Source organism: Leiobunum rupestre, chromosome 3 (assembly GCF_980474605.1).
Source record: "Leiobunum rupestre chromosome 3, qqLeiRupe1.1.hap1, whole genome shotgun sequence".
In the NCBI taxonomy this organism is placed as follows: domain Eukaryota; kingdom Metazoa; phylum Arthropoda; class Arachnida; order Opiliones; family Sclerosomatidae; genus Leiobunum; species Leiobunum rupestre.
The window spans coordinates 40,502,585-40,520,966 of NC_143386.1; the positions used below are offsets into that span (position 1 = coordinate 40,502,585).

At 38.6% G+C, this 18,382-nt stretch overlaps 1 protein-coding gene across 1 annotated transcript; it reads right to left on the bottom strand.

Annotated features, from left to right (window-relative positions):
* Nucleotides 1–9,725: 9,725 nt before the first annotated feature.
* On the bottom strand, nt 9,726–11,633 carry LOC149951773 (uncharacterized). Its single transcript, XM_090169665.1, has 3 exons — nt 11,553–11,633; nt 11,133–11,492; nt 9,726–10,988 (listed from the first exon to the last, which is right to left on the bottom strand). The coding sequence occupies exons 1-3, from the start codon at nt 11,631–11,633 to the stop codon at nt 9,888–9,890; spliced, it is 1,542 nt and encodes a 513-aa protein (XP_090025791.1). The 3' UTR covers nt 9,726–9,887.
* Nucleotides 11,634–18,382: the final 6,749 nt, after the last annotated feature.

An 18,382-nucleotide genomic window follows, 5' to 3' on the forward strand; every position in this document is an offset into this window, starting at 1 on the left:
ATCTTAAATTATGCAGTGCAAAATTAATTATGTCTCAATTTTTGCTTGATCAGGGCTTTTTTCTTCTAGTGTTTTGAAATTTTCAGGGTATGGAAAATATATTTTTTCACCGGTAGGTGTCACACAAAATGTTTCAACGGCAAAGTTGTAGAGCATAGTCAAATTCTAAAATAAATCTGGTTCGATCGAAAAAGAGTTTGGAGGTCGTGGAAAAAGATAAGTGGTTCTACGAGCCAATAGCCCTTAACGAATTGTAGGAAACATGCTTTTCAGCTATATATTTTACAAAATCGAAAAAATTAGACAAAGTGACAAATGTCTATTAATGACTTTTACAAAAAAAAATTCCGCCTTCTGACGCAATGCACAAATATGCACGGTGTTCCATATTTTGAAATGCACCCCGAACTATTTCTGGAGTGACGCGACGACATGCTTCGATGATTCTTTGTATTAAGTCACAGGTGTTTGGTAAACGTATTCCTTTATGAAGCCCGAAAGGAAAAATTCGAGTGGTGTTAGATCCTAGAGTTCTATCGAATGAGACCAACTGTTTTTTTTTTCGGTCATTTTCCCTTTAAGGGGGTTGGTCGGAGGGGGCGGAAATTAACGGCACTGCGTGCGCGTCAAAGAGCTCTATCGAATGAGACCAACTTGTTTTTTTCGGTCACTTTCCCTTTAAGGGGGCTGGTCGGAGGGGGCGGAAATTAACGGCACTGCATGCGCGTCAAAGAGTTCTATCGAATGAGACCAAATCTCTGAACCAACTATACAAACTATACAAGTTCGCCAAGAAGGCGATAATATTATTTTGTGCCACAAATAAACGCCTTCGATAAGAAAGTGCCACACTTATTTATTACTTCTGACCATACACGGTTTCGATAAGGGGTCGAAATTGGGGCGGGGGAGGCGAAGTTTGAGGTTAACTTGACCCTAAAACGCCGTAAATATACGTAAAATAACTCGGAACAAGTCGGCCCAGGCCGTAATATTAGTTCCACATCAGTGTATTCGAGTGGGCAAACCCATACACCCTTAGTAGACACACTTATTACTGCTGACCATACACGGTTTCGATAAGAAAGTGCCACACTTATTACTTCTGACCATATACGGTTTCGATAAGAAAGTGCCACACTTATTACTGCTGACCATACACGGTTTCGATAAGAAAGTGCCACACTTATTACTGCTGACCATACACGGTTTCGATAAGAAAGTGCCACCCTTATTTATTACTTCTGACCATACACGGTTTCGATAAGAAAGTGCCACACTTATTTATTACTTCTGACCAAACACGGTTTCGATAAGAAAGTGCCACACTTATTTTTTACTTCTGACCTTTGCGACAGCTACGAGGTAGACCTATGAGGTAGACCTCTCTGCAATCAGAGAGCATATATAATATTATATGCTCTCTGCTGCAATGTCTAACGGATCTATCTCTCCCGCCTTTACGGGCACTACTAGTTAACAATCTACTTGTACCGCTATTAAGTAAACGCAAAATTTCGTTCCGCCCCCAATGGAAGAAATGCGCCCCCCTATAGGGCGGGCCCGAAACAAAAAGTATTCAATCGTAAAAGTTCAAGATAAAGTTACGCTTAGGACGGCGTTAACTCGCAGGTTTTTGGAGAATACGCGGCCAGCGGCTATCTGTGTTCGAGTCTCGGCGACGCCGATAATATAAAAAAAATATTTTTCGCAGCTCCATCTACCGTGTCGTCGCTTTGCCACGCCAAACAAACTACAACAAACAAACACTTAAAATTCCGTCCATAGCAATAGTGCCACTTCGATATTTATATATCTCGATGTGGAACTAAAAATGACCGTGGCAGCCCGACGCAGTGACGCTCGGAGCTTGCGGAATTTCTTCCCCTCAAAACAAAAACTCTAAAACTTTCAGCTTTGTAACCGAAAAGGTGAAATACGCGCGAAAGAGAGCCCCAGAAAATATTATCTAGGCTTCTCACTTGTAATTTTAGCGCAGGACCCAAAAGGTCCAAACTTCCTCAAAAAAAAAGAGAAAATCACAAATTCAAGTCGCGGTCGTTCCATAAGAGCAAGTTGTTAAATTTATAACTGTAAGTTAAAAATATTAAATTGCGTTTAAATGTTAATTACCTCGTCGTCTCCACATAATACCTACAACTAATACTTGGAAATTTTTCAGTCGGTTTTTAAGTAAATTTACGATTTTTCTGAAACTTAGGATCCCTTACTAGAAATAATACCCTGAAAATTTCGCAACTCTATCTCTTGCAGTTTCTCAAAAAATGCCCGGTCAGAGCTATTCAAAACACCTTGTATTATAAAAGGGGCAGGCCAATTTTGTAGTTATTACGTTGCTATACATTAGTCGCCATAAAAAGCTATTTTCATGGTAATTAAACGAACTATTCCAAATAACTTAGCAATTTGTTATGGCCCCTTCGATATTGACTATAGCATCATAGAACATTTTTACTGGTCTTAGTCTATAACTAGGGGACACTGGATTGAGGTATCCTTCTAATTAAAAATTTTCCGTATTAGTTAAGAGTTCCGTTTTAATACTGTTCATTTTAAGTTCTAGGTGAAGATTTACTCTCAGATTTTGACTTTCTTCGTCTCTGTTGAATAAATTTAGCGGGAATTCCTTTTACAGGGAGGATTGTATCATTGTGAACTGACGTGTGATCGCTCTATTTGTTGCTGCGCTCAGATTTATACCGTCCGCAGGATCTATAAATCTTTGTTCTCTTTGGTCGAAAAATACACGAAAATAATTGAAATCTTCCGTTTTCCACTTCGGGTGCAAAAGTGTTCAGTCTAAAAATGGGCATTTCCATATTGAAAAGGTCAACAAATAGGGAGATTCGACGGTTTTTTTAATTGAATGAGTAACGATTTCCAAAAATAGAACAGGACCTTATACAACTTCGGTAAAGATCCGACCGAAAGGACGAAATCGCGGTAACTCAGAATGACGAATTCGAAGCCCGAGACCTCCGTCACTAGATTTTTGCGTCGTATCTTTAATTGAACACCAATGCTTATTGTCGCCAATCCAAATGACTTCTGTACATTTGTTAATGATTTCAGACGATATTTTTCCCGGCTAATCTCTATGTGGTAGCAAGTAGTAAATTCTGCCTACAATTGAGTTACATTATTGGGCACGACCTTTGTAAGATAGATTTAACGCTAAAGGTTTTGTATTTTCAAGAGACGTTAATAATGTCCTGGGTAATTTTTGTTTTTGCTTGTTCCTCCCACCAGTTTTCATCGCCCGGGAGTAAAGGTAACCCCTAGAATTTTAATTTCCTTTTAGTTCCAGAAGATACCCAAAGGGGCGTCTACTCTTTCCTTCCAGGGTCCAAGCCAGAGCCCGCTGCTTTTTTTCTAGGCCTTACCGTAACGGATACATTTGGTTTTTATAGCTGAAAAACCAGTGGCGTAACGAATTGACGTAAGGCCCAGGATTGAACGCGAAAAAGGGGCCCCCACCCTACGTGTGGCAGTGATTCCCCAATTTCCCACCCGGGCCACCCCTTCTTGTTCGCGATCGCGATGGGGCCCCCTAAAGGTCGGGGGCCAGGGAAACCTGTCTGGCAAACCCCGTGTACGGTACGCCACTGTGAAAAACCTTCTTTCAAGGTGACAAAACTATTCAAGTCGTCGAAACTGATAAAAGTCAAGAGAGGAATGGTAGGTTTATAGAATAGCTTTTCAATTTTGCTCTCTAGTGGCAGAGTAATGACTCCGTGGCCTAAGTTCAGCTTCACTCTTGCTTCCGCTGATTGGTAGATCATCTTTATAAAGCCCGCGACTGCATCTCCGTCCAACATTATTTAAGATCTTAAATAAATAATTATGGTTTACACGGTTGAAAGACTTCGTTTGGTCCAACGAGACGATGGCCAATGGTAAATTGTGTTTCGTGATATATTGTATGGTGTCTCGAATTATGGCAATATTTGAGCCGAAAGTACGTCCAGGAATACCGGCCGTTTGTTCTTGCCCTTAAATAGGTAAGAGTGTGGAATAACTAGTCGGGATCCGGCCCTTATAACCCATAAGGGCGGTCGCGCATTGGGAGATGTAAGCTTTGATCAAATGGTCCTATCTCCTCCTAGAAACTGAGCTTTGGCTCAGGCTAACGGAGAGGGTCCGTGCAAACTGGCCACCTCGGCGGATTGGGTTTTTGAAATGAGTGAGATTGAGGGGGGCTATTTATGAAGTTGGCCCCCCCAATTAAAATTAAATTATTTCAAAACCTATTTCTAGAGCAAAATTTAATTGTACGGTTGTATGATGGAGCAAAATGAGACGAATCTAATGCATTTAATAGTTTTTGAAATGAGTGAGATTTAGGGGGGCTAGTTATGAAGTTGGCCCCCCAATTAAAATTAAATTATTTCAAAAACTATTATAGAGCAAAATTTAATTTTAGTGTTGTATTATGGAGCAAAATGAGACGAAAATTATAAGTTATAGCGTCTTCGTATAGGGTCAAAGGGGGGGACAACTTAAGGGACCCTAATAGTAGTCAATTTAGAATTTAAATTTATCCATACTCTGAGCAAGTTTAAAAGACTGTTGTGGGCTACTGTAACTTTCAATTATGGATATATTTAACACATAACCCAAGACGAAATTCTTTTTGAAGTTAAGGTGAATGCGTGGTAGTCATTAGGAGCCGTAATAAACGGCCGAAAATAGATGATATCGAGGAAAGTGAGTTTGAAATTAAAAACCTTCAATTTATTACCGAGAAAGTGGGAAGTATTCTATGTTGCGTTAGTAACAAGATAATACCAGTAAGTGGAGCCGGGTTCGATCCCAGCTTGTGGGCCGCGTGGCTGCGCGTTTTAACCCGGCAACCTGAATTAATGTCCTTAAATGTCGCTTGATGATTTAGGCCTAAGGGGGTGCCTTGGGTTGATTATTATCATTATTAGTTAGTCACAAGATAAGAAATTTTTATAACAGTATTGAAAAACCCGTAATTGCGAGCCGCTTGGAGCTTTCCAGTATTAAAGGTGCTAGTGCACAAAAACAATGCTTTCCATGCAAAAACCAACCTTACCGGAAGTAGTTCGAAATGGCCTAACCATCAAATTGAAACAATTCCCCTCGAAGTGAAATGGTAGTACTAATTTTTTCACAGACAAACAAGTAACGTCCGTTGCTTTAATATCGAAATTGGAGTACTATCTTTATCTATCGAAGATCAAAATTAGATTGAAAATTGTCTGACCCAGAAAAAAATTCTAGTTACCTATGAGATTTCTATGGTTACTTTCATTATGTAAATATGTACGTTGTTTTTATATTTATGCGACGGTTGTTGTGGTTGTATTTATTAAGTTTTGGGCGCGCCTGTTGAAAAATAAAGAAATATTTGAAACAAGTAAAACATTAACTTGAGCTGACAAGAGAAAAAACTAGACGACGCCTCGCGCGGTTGGACTGTACACAGTCCCATAAGCAATTTGGGGGTCCCTCGATTAAAGTCACCCCTCCGCATTGCGGAGTCTGCCGGAGCGTTATTTACGCCACTGGCCTTTCTGCTGTTTCTCCTCTAAGTCGGCTGCGAAGGGGATCAAAAATTATGCTTGCCCATTGCCCCACTAAATAATTGCTCGGAAGGCACACTAGTAGCAGTAGACGACAAATATTTTTTGTGGCCTTTGCTACATTTGTGAAATTGTGTCGAGTTTTCCGACTGAAGAAAATAAAACTAAAACTATCGCGGATTATGCCAGTTTTGAAAGCAAAGATATGGAGGACGAGCCCATTTTCAATTGAGAATACGTAAGGGTGTGACAGTTAACAGTTACGTAGAAACCCACATAGAGTTATCTGAGATAGGATAAAGTTGAGCTTATATGGAAAACTAATAGTAAATTAGGAAGTTTAATTACAAAATTTCAACATGTGCTAAATGTTGGTAAATAAAGTTATAGAACCGTTTAAAAACCGTTTAAAACAATGAAAAACTCGGTTCCGGTTCCGGTTTCGGTTATAATTTTTTTACAAATTTCGGTTCCGGTTCCGGATACGGTTATCAAATTTTTATATTATCGGTTCCGGTTTCGGTTCCGGTTCCTAGAATTTACTCGGTTCTTCTCGGTTCTGGTTCCGGTTCCGGTTATCCGTTGCATCTCTATCGAAGACGAAACGTTTCTGACGTGGATCAAGTAGCGCTGCCACTACATAGTCCTAATCGACAATTTCCGTGGCAAAACGCTCTCTGATCTTACTTAACAAGTCCTTACGAAAAGATTTAAAAAAGTGTACTTTGGCGTTTAAAATCGTTTTGTAGAGCCTCATAAGCTGCCCAATGATCATGTTGGATAGAGGTCCACCTTTTTGAAATTCGTCCGTCGCCTTTTTAAACGGCTCTAAGAGCCGCAAAAGTTCAGCGAACAGATGCCCATCGTTCGCTTCTGGCAACATTAACCCCCGCGCTACCTTCTCCATTTGGGCGCGATATATTGTTTCCCCCATTGCATCCAACATACCAGGCTGAAAGATATCGCGTATTATGAAAAGTGTCGCGATTTATGCCATATTTTCTCAATTTATGTATATTTACCTCAGAAAGGCGCTCAATGGCATTAAAGATGGAGTTCCATCTTACTTCCCCAATGACTTTAATATCTTTTTTGTTGGGTGACCTTTGGCGAAACTCCTCGGTCCACTTGGGGGAGCGTTGTAAGAAAGTTAGCCAATAATTTATCTTGTTGATGGCTGTTTTGGGACGATTGTTGCAATAGGTGGCCCCATTCACCACCAGCTGTAGCGAATGGGCCACGCACCGTTTCCTGTTCCACGCGCTGGGAATGTTAATTAACAACTCTGAATTATCGGATTCAGAAAACGCCGGGGTTGAGTTCGAGGAAGGACATTGCTCGTCAGGCAGCAATATCTGATTGAGGCTATTCCAACCTATAAAGCGCAATATATAAGAGCCATAAAAAACCTTGCGTGTGCCACTAAATTACTATAACGAACCGTCATCTAGAACTACACATGATTCGTCCGAATAGCTTGATTCTATCTCTTCTAAATCAACGCCTGATGTTATCGAACTATCCAAGTCGATAGACGACTCTTCAGACGCGACAGGATCCGGGACATCCAGGATGGGTGGCTCTTCTAGCTCGGCCGGCTCCTCCAAAATCCCAGCCAAATTTATGGCTTTTGTAATGTTGGCTGCATTGTCAGCGCAAATACAGGAAATCTAATAAATTTAAAAACAATTAATTTTAACATTATAAAAGCCAAGATATTTGAGATCTTACGCGTGTTGGACCTATTCCAAATCTTGCCAATATATCCTGGAGCTTCTGCAAAATAGCCTCCCCGGTATGGCTACCAGGGAAATGATCAAACGCCAACAAAATATTCGTGAATTTCTTGTTGGCGTCTATAAATTGCGCCCTGACTCCGATAACGGATTGCCTCCTTCGGCTGCTCCATCGTGATATGAAGATTTTTTTCCGGGACGTTGTCCAGTATTTTCTGCAATTTCGTTTAAGAAATATTAATTTGAAATAACATTTAAATAAAGTTTTAATTCGCTATTTCTTTAGGATAACGATTTACCTTAATTTTGGGACGTAATTCCTGCTGAACAATACAGTCAGTGCGGGGTGTGCTACGAAGATCACTTGGCGAAAACCTTCGCTCTCCACCGCGCTAAACTGGATACCACTAACCGCCACCATGTTTACCAGGGAACGACGGAATTGAATTTGCTGGGGATGATTAGCCGGCAGCTTCTTTGTCGGAGACTTCGTTTTCGCGGGCTAAGGATAAATATTGATTTGCGATATTGGACCCTCATTTTGACGTTGAAGCTTGACTTTGTGCACCAACTATATGAATATTCAAAATTTAAAGATTAAACCAAAAACCCAATTATAAATATTATTAAAACGATACTAACGTTAAGATGGCGTACCCAATTGGAGTCGCTACCATTCGAAGCTACAATGGTTTTATTACAATAATTGCAGATACCATACATAGTATTCGTAGGGGTCCTATCACTTTGGCTTTTGGGCTTACTTCCCAAATATTCAAAATATTTCGCGATCCCTCGTTTCCCAAATTTGGGGAACTCTTCCAAAAATGAGGCATCGTTGACGAATTCGAGGGATACACTAACTGGAAGCACTTCTTCCGATAGCGTGGACGATATAAACGTTTTCGCCGCGGCGAAGTGGTCAGCACTCGCCTTCCACTTTGACGTTCGTGGCGTCGAGGAACACGAAACGGATAACGTGCCATTTAAAATGGGGGAAACGATATTTTCTGACCTACACAATTGCAAATGAATTACAGTGTATTATGGAACAACAATTTTCTCGAAATTAACAATAAATATATAGTATCCTATTAGTAAATAACATTGTAATTGATTAAAGGTCAGAAAATGAAAAATACATTTTATTTATTACATTTATAGTGTCCAAAGTTGAAGAAGGAATATTAAACTAGCCCTAAACTTCTAAAGTATAACAACAAGTAGTTAAATAAAATCTCAGCCAGCTGTTTCAAAATCCTTTTGTAAGCATGGTCGACCAGAAACTGTGATATTTTGAAATTCAACGGCCCAATTTATACCATTGTAGGACGCTAGTTGGGTATATGATTTTATTTTTTATTAAAGGGAATATAACCTGCAAAGAAATCTTTACGGAAGACCCCTTTATTTTTTCAAATTACCCTGTAGAGTGGCGCCAAACATTTCTAAAGCCAAAGGAAAGAGCGTCCAGAGCTGCAAACGTTGGTGTTCCACACCAAACACCTGAGGTTATATTCCCTTTAACTATGTTAGATATATTATTTTGCTTTGATGTAACTATGTGTTGATTGTAGTTGTTTGTTTGTTTAAAAAAGCCACAATTATCTTAGCCCCTTACTTCCCTGTTCAAACCATTTTTTTAAAAACCCTTAACAATTTAATTTAATTTAATGTTGCAAGCATTGTAAAACCCCCTCCCCCACTGGTCATTGACTATCCCATCATTTTATCAAGGGTGCAAATCGGCCAAGTATTTAAACGGGTTCAGCGGAAGACACCAGAAATGTTATGCAGGAGGGGGCCGAAAACCTTAGCTACGCCCCTGGAAACACCTATTAAGTCTTTAGGTTTCATACACAATAGCCGAATTTTGCATGTGATCGGGTTACTATAAAATCTAAGAATTCTTAAATTTAACATATATGAAAATTATATTAACAATTGCAAATCGAATAATAATTTTCTGGAACAGATACTAGGGCTTGCTTTTCTCATTAAAGTATAACTTTGTATCAGAATTCTAATTTCCCGCTGCTAAATTCAAATATACCGCCAAGAATTAGAGTGAAAGAGGTGATCTTGACTAGCTTCACTCTTTTCCTGAATCTTCACTCGGAGAGGGACGAAAGAATGAAAAATTCACTCTTAGGAGGGGAGTTCTCAACTGCGATTGTGAAAAGAGGGAAAAGTGAACATTTAAACGTTTGTCACTTTCGCTCATGAGGGAGAGTGGACGACTACACTTCACTCGCGATTTTGCCCATCTCTGCCACCAACCCGTCTATTAAATAGTGAATATTTCGGGTCTCTAGAAACAGTCGTCTGCTAAATAGAGGATTTGAAAATAATCACGTTAAAAAGAACAATTCAACAGAAATTTTTTAATTTGACTTAAAATTAAACAAGAAAAACACAATCTCCTTCAACTTAAGAACGTCTTTCAACGTTCACCAAGTGAATCGTTTCGAAGGCATTTTCTAAGTTATATGAAATATGTTTTGAAAAGTAAATTAGTTAGAAACAAATATATAAACAGAATTGAAATTAAAAATAGTTTATTTAGTTTCGTCAAATAAATTCACAAGTTTTCTTCTTCGTGAGGGAACTCGGTCTTGATCGGGGTGTCAAGGTTCCTTGAGACACCCTCGTTTTTATCCCTAACTGGGTTAAATTTCAACTCTTCTCTCCTGACGACTGACGAAATCGGAAATTGGTCGATGAAGTCAAAAAAAGGCTCTAGCTTGACGTTGCTGACATCGGTGTTTAGGCATTCAGAGCAGGTAACCCTTTTTATGTCGATGGTTGATGTGTCTGTGTCAGGTTCGCCAATTTCCGCTTTCACGGCGTGGACTACGTGGGGCTTTTCAGTGAGAGATTCGATCTGTTCCTTCGTCAAACGTCGCAGTTGCACCAAACAATACCTACCTCCCGTGTTACGACCAGAGGAGTCAAATAGACGTGGTTGTGATTGGCGCACTTGGTGGTAACTGTTCAAAGCGCCAATTTGGTTTTCAGGTGAACCAAGAATTCGAAGGTGACCTTGGAGGGTTTTACTAGTAGCGAAGTTCCGGTCGCAACTGGGGTATTTGTGGGGCTTATCCACTTCAGAGTGACGTGCTCTTTCGTGGCCAAGAACGAGCTTTTTATATTTAGACCGATATTGGCACTTGGTACACCCAAAGGGCTTCTCGTCCAAGTGTCTTTTTTTGTGGCTGATCAAATCACTCTTACTCGCAGACGCGTAACTACACTGGTCGCACTGAAATGGTTTTTCACCCGAGTGAGTTCTTCGGTGGCGAATCAAACCAGAATTACTTGCAGACCCGTAGCTACACTGGTCACACTGAAAGGGTTTTTCGCCAGAGTGGGTTCTTCTATGTAAAATCAAATCCCCCTTCCTTGCAGAAGCATAGCCACACTGGTCGCACTGAAATGGTTTTTCGCCAGAGTGGGTTCTTCTATGTAAACTCAAATCACTCTTACTCGCAGACGCGTAACTACACTGGTCGCACTGAAATGGTTTTTCACCCGAGTGAGTTCTTCGGTGGCGAATCAAACCAGAATTACTTGCAGACCCGTAGCTACACTGGTCACACTGAAAGGGTTTTTCACCGGAGTGAGTTCTTCTATGTAAAATCAAATCCCCCTTCCTTGCAGAAGCATAGCCACACTGGTCGCACTGAAATGGTTTTTCGCCCGAGTGAGTTCTTCTGTGGTAAATCAAACCAGAATTACTTGCAGACGCATAGCTACACTGGTCACACTGAAAGGGTTTTTCGCCGGAGTGAGTTCTTCTATGGAGAATCAAATGACCCTTTTGTGCAGAAGCGTAGCCACACTGGTCGCACTGAAATGGTTTTTCGCCAGAGTGGGTTCTTCTATGAATAACCAAATTCTTCTTCGTTGCTGACGCGTAGCTACACTGGTCACACTGAAATGGTTTGTCGCCAGAGTGGGTTCTTCTATGAATAACCAAATTCTTCTTCGTTGCTGACGCGTAGCTACACTGGTCGCACGGAAATGGTTTTTCGCCAGAGTGGGTTCTTCTATGGGTAACCAAATTCCCCTTCGTTGCTGACGCGTAGCTACACTGGTCGCACGGAAATGGTTTTTCGCCCGAGTGAGTTCTTCTGTGGTAAATCAAACAGCTCTTCCATGCAGAAGCATAGCCACACTGGTCGCACTGAAATGGTTTTTCGCCCGAGTGAGTTCTTCTGTGGCAAATCAAAACAGTATTACTTGCAGACGCGTAGCTACACTGGTCACACTGAAATGGTTTGTCTCCAGAGTGGGTTCTTCTATGATTAACCAAATTTCTCTTCATTGCTGACGCGTAGCTACACTGGTCGCACGGAAATGGTTTGTCGCCAGAGTGGGTTCTTCTATGAATAACCAAATTCTTCTTCGTTGCTGACGCGTAGCTACACTGGTCACACTGAAATGGTTTGTCGCCAGAGTGGGTTCTTCTATGAATAACCAAATTCTTCTTCGTTGCTGACGCGTAGCTACACTGGTCGCACGGAAATGGTTTTTCGCCAGAGTGGGTTCTTCTATGGGTAACCAAATTCCCCTTCGTTGCTGACGCGTAGCTACACTTGTCGCACAGAAAGGGTTTCTCACCCGAGTGAGTTCTTCTGTGGTGAATCAAAGAAACCTTCTGGCTCGTGGCGTAAACGCACTCTGTGCACTTGAACTTTTTTCCTCGGCCTTTCATTTTGACAGAATCACGCTTTACAAATTTAGGTCAAAGTTCGTTTTGGAATTATGAATTTGTTTCGCAAATACGATCAGAAAGTCTTGTATTGTTCGTTATCGGCAAAAGCGCTTCCAGAAATGCCTAAAATGTAAACAAAAGGAATACTCAAATATTTCGTTAAAAGAGATTCAGCGGCCAGCTCTCGTAAAGGTAAGTATTGAAAAGAGAGGTTAAGCAGAGCTCTAGAAGTTTGAACGACAGAGGAGAGTCACGTGATCATTCTCCACGGTTTTATTTTCGCGTTCATACTGGATTTTTTCGCTGTAGAATAATAATAGATGGCGCTAGAGTAGGCGCAAAAAATATTTAAAGGCCACCATTACCGAGGTGCGAGTTTGGGTCGATCTAGTGCGTTTATAAATGAGAGGTCGAACGATTTAGGCAAATTTTAAATATCAATAGTTAAGTTAGTTATAAAGTTATGGCTTACAGAAACTCTACGGGTAAATAGTGTGCAGTGTATAATTGTTCAAACAGCGGTAACAAATTAAATGATTATAAAAATTCCGAGTGTGAAGAACATAAACCTTTGCTTCAGTTGATTGTTATAACGACTATTCACTTTTTTGGTGGAAATTTTAACGAAATCGGGTCGGAAATTGATAATTATACGTTTTCAAAGTTCAAATTTAACCTGCCACGCGATAAATTGACGATAATTTATAAAATTTATTTGATTCGGGATTGCCAAACTGTTTTGTTGTGAGAGTGAGAGAAAAATAAGTTGCTACGCAACTCGTTTTGAAATTTTTAATATTTAGGCTTTGGTTCTCTTTTCGGTGTTATAGTAGCGAGCGAGATTTCCCGCACGGTACTGACGAGTCCCAAATAGGACGAAACCGGTCTACCGTTGGAATTTCTGGCTATTTTATTTTATTTAATTTTCACTCGAAGATCTATTTGATCCGAGGTTCGCGTCTTATTGTTTGCTCGAAGACCTATCGGTACGAGCTATTAGTAAGTTTTTAAATTTCTTCAAATTTGTTTAGGGTTTAGCTTTATTATACCTTTTTATAATGGACTTATATACTTATTCGCTAATTTTATCAGAGAAAAATAAGCTCGGCAACACTTTTCAAATAAAATATTTTAGATTTTTCTTCTTTTCTTCAACCAATATTTTCTCAAATAAACTAAAATCAGTTTTAACAATTATCTCTTTAATGATTACATCATAAACCACAAAAAAGAGTCAGGGTTACTTTCGAAGACGCTTCGATTTAGCTTAAAACAAAATTCCTTCTAACCAACTTAACAATCTACCGAGGACATGCTATTTCCTATCGATTGAGATATCCCTGGCCCTTCTAAGCCTAATTCTTGGAGAGTTATGTGGAATACGGAGGCATCGGCTACACTGTAGCGCGGGCCCAGTACAAACAAATCCCCTAGGAATGTGTGTAAAAACGGGCTAGTGGCGTAAATAGGCCAATGTATCGAATGCAAAGTTTCCGAAGCAAAATATTAGCTCCTGTAGGTAGATGAACATTTAACCTGGACGCCTCAGGCTAATAAAAAACTATCATTTAATGTATCTTTTAAGGTGTTATAGGGAGTTATTTAATCACAAAATTGTTCGACAGCTTTACTACTCATTAGTACACTCATTTATCTTACTGTATCTTCATATGGGGAAATACATCCAACCACAATTTAAATCGGATAAATATACTTTTAAAAAAAGCAATTCGTGTCCTGGTTAAAGCTCTATTAATAGATCATACTACCCCCATTTTCAAAAATTAAGCTTTCTAAATGAATAATACGTAACTATATATATATAAATCTCTGAAATATACAGCTTTCAACGTTTTTCAGTACAACAATTAATTATGATATGGTTATTGAAACCAACATATTTTACGAAACACTTATGCTCGCACAAATATAAAGTTACAATCGATATTTAAAAATTGTGTAAATCTTTTTAATTCAATGGGCTTAAATGACCTACCTAAACTGCACAAATTTAAAAAAATGTGAGGGACTTTATATAAAAACACGAGATTCCACCATAACTATGAAAAAAACAGTAATGTTTAAAATCACGCCAAGTGAAATTGTATTAGATTAATGCCTCTGTTGCGGTTCAAAAGTCCACTTTTGACTTAACCAAATGTTTTGTTGTATAAATAATTTGTAAATAACAAATAAAACATCTTTATTATAATAAATAGTTGGCATAATATTTAGTCGATTGGAAATTTATTTCCGTTATTTTATTACTGCCGAAAACCAATTTAAAATATTTGGTTGTTTAGATACGTCCATATATAAAGTTTGCTTATTCGCGTGCTCTACTCTATCCTACAATTTATCTATACGGCGTGCGCCCTTTTGGAATTTTGGCTGATTGTAACTTTGACCAAGGGTTAGCTAAGTATTTATATAAACTTAATAATTTACATACAAATCTTTTTAATTGATCAAAACCGATTGGAAATATTAATTTTGCTTACCTTTATTAAATTAAATTGATATAATTTGTATTAGTAGAGGTATTTTGTTTAGAATTAGGAGTAATTCTAATAAGAATCTTTTTGAAAGTTAACGGACGCAGATGTTCTACTAGAGATATTGTACCGATAAGGTAGGACTACCGACGTAGCAAACAGTTTTATATAAGTGTTACTTGTAACTAAATCATTTTGTTTTCTAATAATACAGGGTGTCTAAATTTGATTAGCCCAGGCGTTTTTCTCTAAAACTTTAGTTGCTAGAAATGTCAAATTATCCGGATATACTCTCTGGGGAAGGACCCTTCTCTTTTGGAATTTTCAGAAAAAGCGTTTTGACGAAAATTTGCTATCAACAAGTTGTAGAGCGTACTCGAAAACCTGTAATGAAATTGGTTTGGTCAATTTTTCATTGATATAATACGTCATGAAACAAAACAAGTTGGTACTACCCAAAAAGGCTTACGTGTTATGAAAAAGAAACCTATCTAATTTCAAATGATCGTATGTTTTTAAAGATAAAAAATGGCCGTTTTTTTAAGCCAAATCATTTGAAATATTTTAGAGAAAATACAATTTACTTAGTAGAATTCCAGAATTCACACGTCTTATTTTAAATGAGGTTCAATAATTCCACCGTCCGCTGCAATACAAATCCGTGCGCGATGAAGCATATTTTGAGACGAAGCACGGACCATCTCGGGAGTTAAGAGTTGGAACGCTGCGATGATTCTCTGCCGTAGATCTTCTTCGTTAGTGACAGGCGTTTTATACACTTCCTCTTTGACAAATCCCCACAGGAAAAAGCTCTTTGCGTACCACAATCCGCCATTGTTTTTGCGAGCTTTTCGGCGGCTAACGACTGCCGTAGGCCTCTCGCAAAATAAGCAGAACGCTTACCTGTTATATTTGCGATCGAGATGTCTCTGCACACCAATTTGGCGAGAAGCTCGCGAATTTCCGAAGTCACGTCCCCTTTCTGTTAATTTAGCGAGGATTTTTTTTTGCGATTCTTAAAAACGTCTCTGCAACGGGCCCTTGAACCGTTTCTGCGTGTTTTGTATACCTCGAATGGTCTATAATTAAACCATTCTATTGCATAACATGGTTTATTTCTAAAGGAAATAGTTAGATTTTCAACCGTTTAGGGTTCTATTTTCTGACAAAAGTGGAATAACCCCTTAATGGTTTAAATTTAAACTGTTTTTTTAAAGTGTGGTACGCATTCTCAATCCCACGTAGAGCAACTAAAATTTTGGTTCCCCTTGATACGGTTTTCAGTATTTGGACTTTCGCTAAAGCCAATGCAGTTATTATGAAGCCAAGCTTTACAGGATGTGCATTTGAAATACATATTTCCATCATTTGGTTGGTCACAAATACAGTATTTTTGATTTCCATTTATTTTAGTCCCATTTGGTGTAATTTTCTTTGTGGTACGACGTTTGTTAGATTGTAAAATTTGATTTGATTGTAAAGACAAACGCCATTTAACACTGGTACGCGACATAATTGTAACTCATCAATGGGCCTACTAACATTTGGTTTATCGACTACTATGATAGCTTTGTTATCGATATTAGATGGTCAGAATCATTATCAGCAACAAATATATCATAATTTTATTGCGTTTTTGTTACAGCTTCTACATTATTGAAGTTATTGTTTGGAGAACGGATAGGACCCTTAAGCATTTCCTTAAGTATGCTTTTATTCCACCTTTATTTTGATTGTATTTTTTCGAGTAAAAAATGGCCGCACGCTTTAGGCTTCTTTTGCTAACGTTGAGATTAGAAGCCACCCATACCCGTTTTGAGTGGAATTTCACATCCTATTCCGCACTCCTGCTTCGCTCGTAATTGATCACCTCAAGCACTGCATTCGCCACATTCCCAATTAGGTATCTTTGAGTCTGGAACACCATTTTTGTGTACCTAAACCGAATTTTTTTCTAAGTTCTCAAGAATCTAATCTGATTTGTTATTTCAACGGGAAATGTTTGTGAAAAAACTAATGTTGTAAGTCAGATAATATTCCGTATTTTTCCGAAACAAATATAAAAAGTTTTTATTCCATGATTAGTCTAATATATGGTTTGCAAATTTAAATAAAGCGGCAATTTTTACTAATTTTTTTCGAATTTAAAAGTAAAACTAAACCTCTAGACTAGTTTAAATTGATTAACAATGTAACACTATTAAAGTTTTGTATTATAGTTACTGATATTAGACATTTTATATCGATAAAAAGCTAAAAACATTAAAAACCCTTAAAAAGTAACTGATGTTTCAATTTTTTGTTTTTTCGATCTGCGGAAAATGTATCTGATTTTAAGGGACCATAAGAGAAAAACACGCGTACTTACCTTGAGGAAATAAGGATTTCAGTTTCGACAATTCCAAATCGGTGTCTTTTTTCTCTCGACGTGATTTTCCCCTTAATATTAGTCAATTTAGATATGAAATTTATCCATACACTGAGCAAATTTAAAAGACTGTTGTGGACTACTGTAACTTTCAATTATGGATATATTTAACACATAAACCAAGACGATTTTTTTTTTTTGAAATTAAGGTGAATGCGTGGTAGTCATTAGGAGCCGTAATAAACGGCCGAAAATAGATGATATCGAGGAAAGTGAGTTTGAAATTAAAAACCTTCAATTTATTACCGAGAAAGTGGGAAGTATTCTATGTTGCGTTAGTAACAAGCTGATGCCAGTAAGTGGGGTGGCGTAGAGGTTAGCGCTTTCGCCTCGCAGCAAGGACAGTAGATGCAGGGACGAGAAAGCAGGAAACAAATTTCGATTTTAAACGTCTTCATATTCACGGGGAGTTAGATGTAAACAAACCGCGGCCATTGTTAAGACGTGGTTCACCATGGACAGTATTATTGTAGTTACTTTTTACCATTTTGATGTTAAATTAAAAATAAAAGAGTGTAAATAAAAAAATGCCCATTTGTTTTGAACATTTAAGCCTCGTCAAGAACCGCTAAAATTTAGGTTACCGCCATTTTTTTGTTTACAACTAACTCTCCTGGCGTTTAGGTCGTTTTAGGTGATATATTCCAACAGAGGCCGCCAATACACTTTCTCGTCCCTGTATCTACTGTCCTTGCTCGCAGCAAGAGGAGCCGGGTTCGATCCCAGCTTGCGACTCGCGTGGCTGCGCGTTGTAACCCGGCCATCTGAATTAATCGAAAACCCGTAATTGCGAGCCGCTTGGAGCTCTCCAGTATTAAAGGTGCTAGTGCACAAATGCATTCCGTGCAAAAACCAACCTTATCGGAAGTAGTTCGAAATGGCCTAACCATCAAATAATTCCCCTCGAAAGGAAAAGGTAGTACTAATCTTTTCACAGACAAACAAGTAACGTCCGTTGCTTTAATAACGAAATTGGAGTACGATCTTTATCTATCGAAGATCAAAATGAGAATGAAAATGGTCGGACCCAGAAAAAAGAGGACTGGTGGTTCAAGTAGAGACTTCAGAAGATCTTAGGATTCAGTAGGAAGATCTTCCTAAGAAGTTACTTACTAGTAACGAACTTGCTTTTGAAGAATAGGATTTAACTCAAAAGTTATCTTCAAATAAAAACCGTAGTGGAATCGATTTAACCATTTCGGCTCAAAATATGCGCGATTCAATCATAAATTGGCGAGTAAGCGATGACATAAGCCAAAGTGACCAATAGATATCTTCAATGACTTTCAGGAGTACTCAACACGGAGGGGAAGGTAATGCGACTAAAAGATCTAGATGTAGATCTATTTAAAGCTTAATATTTTCAAGAAGATTCCGCTACATAAGGCGGAACAAATTCTAGTACTTATATTGAGTGGCGTTCAAAAAAATTGTTA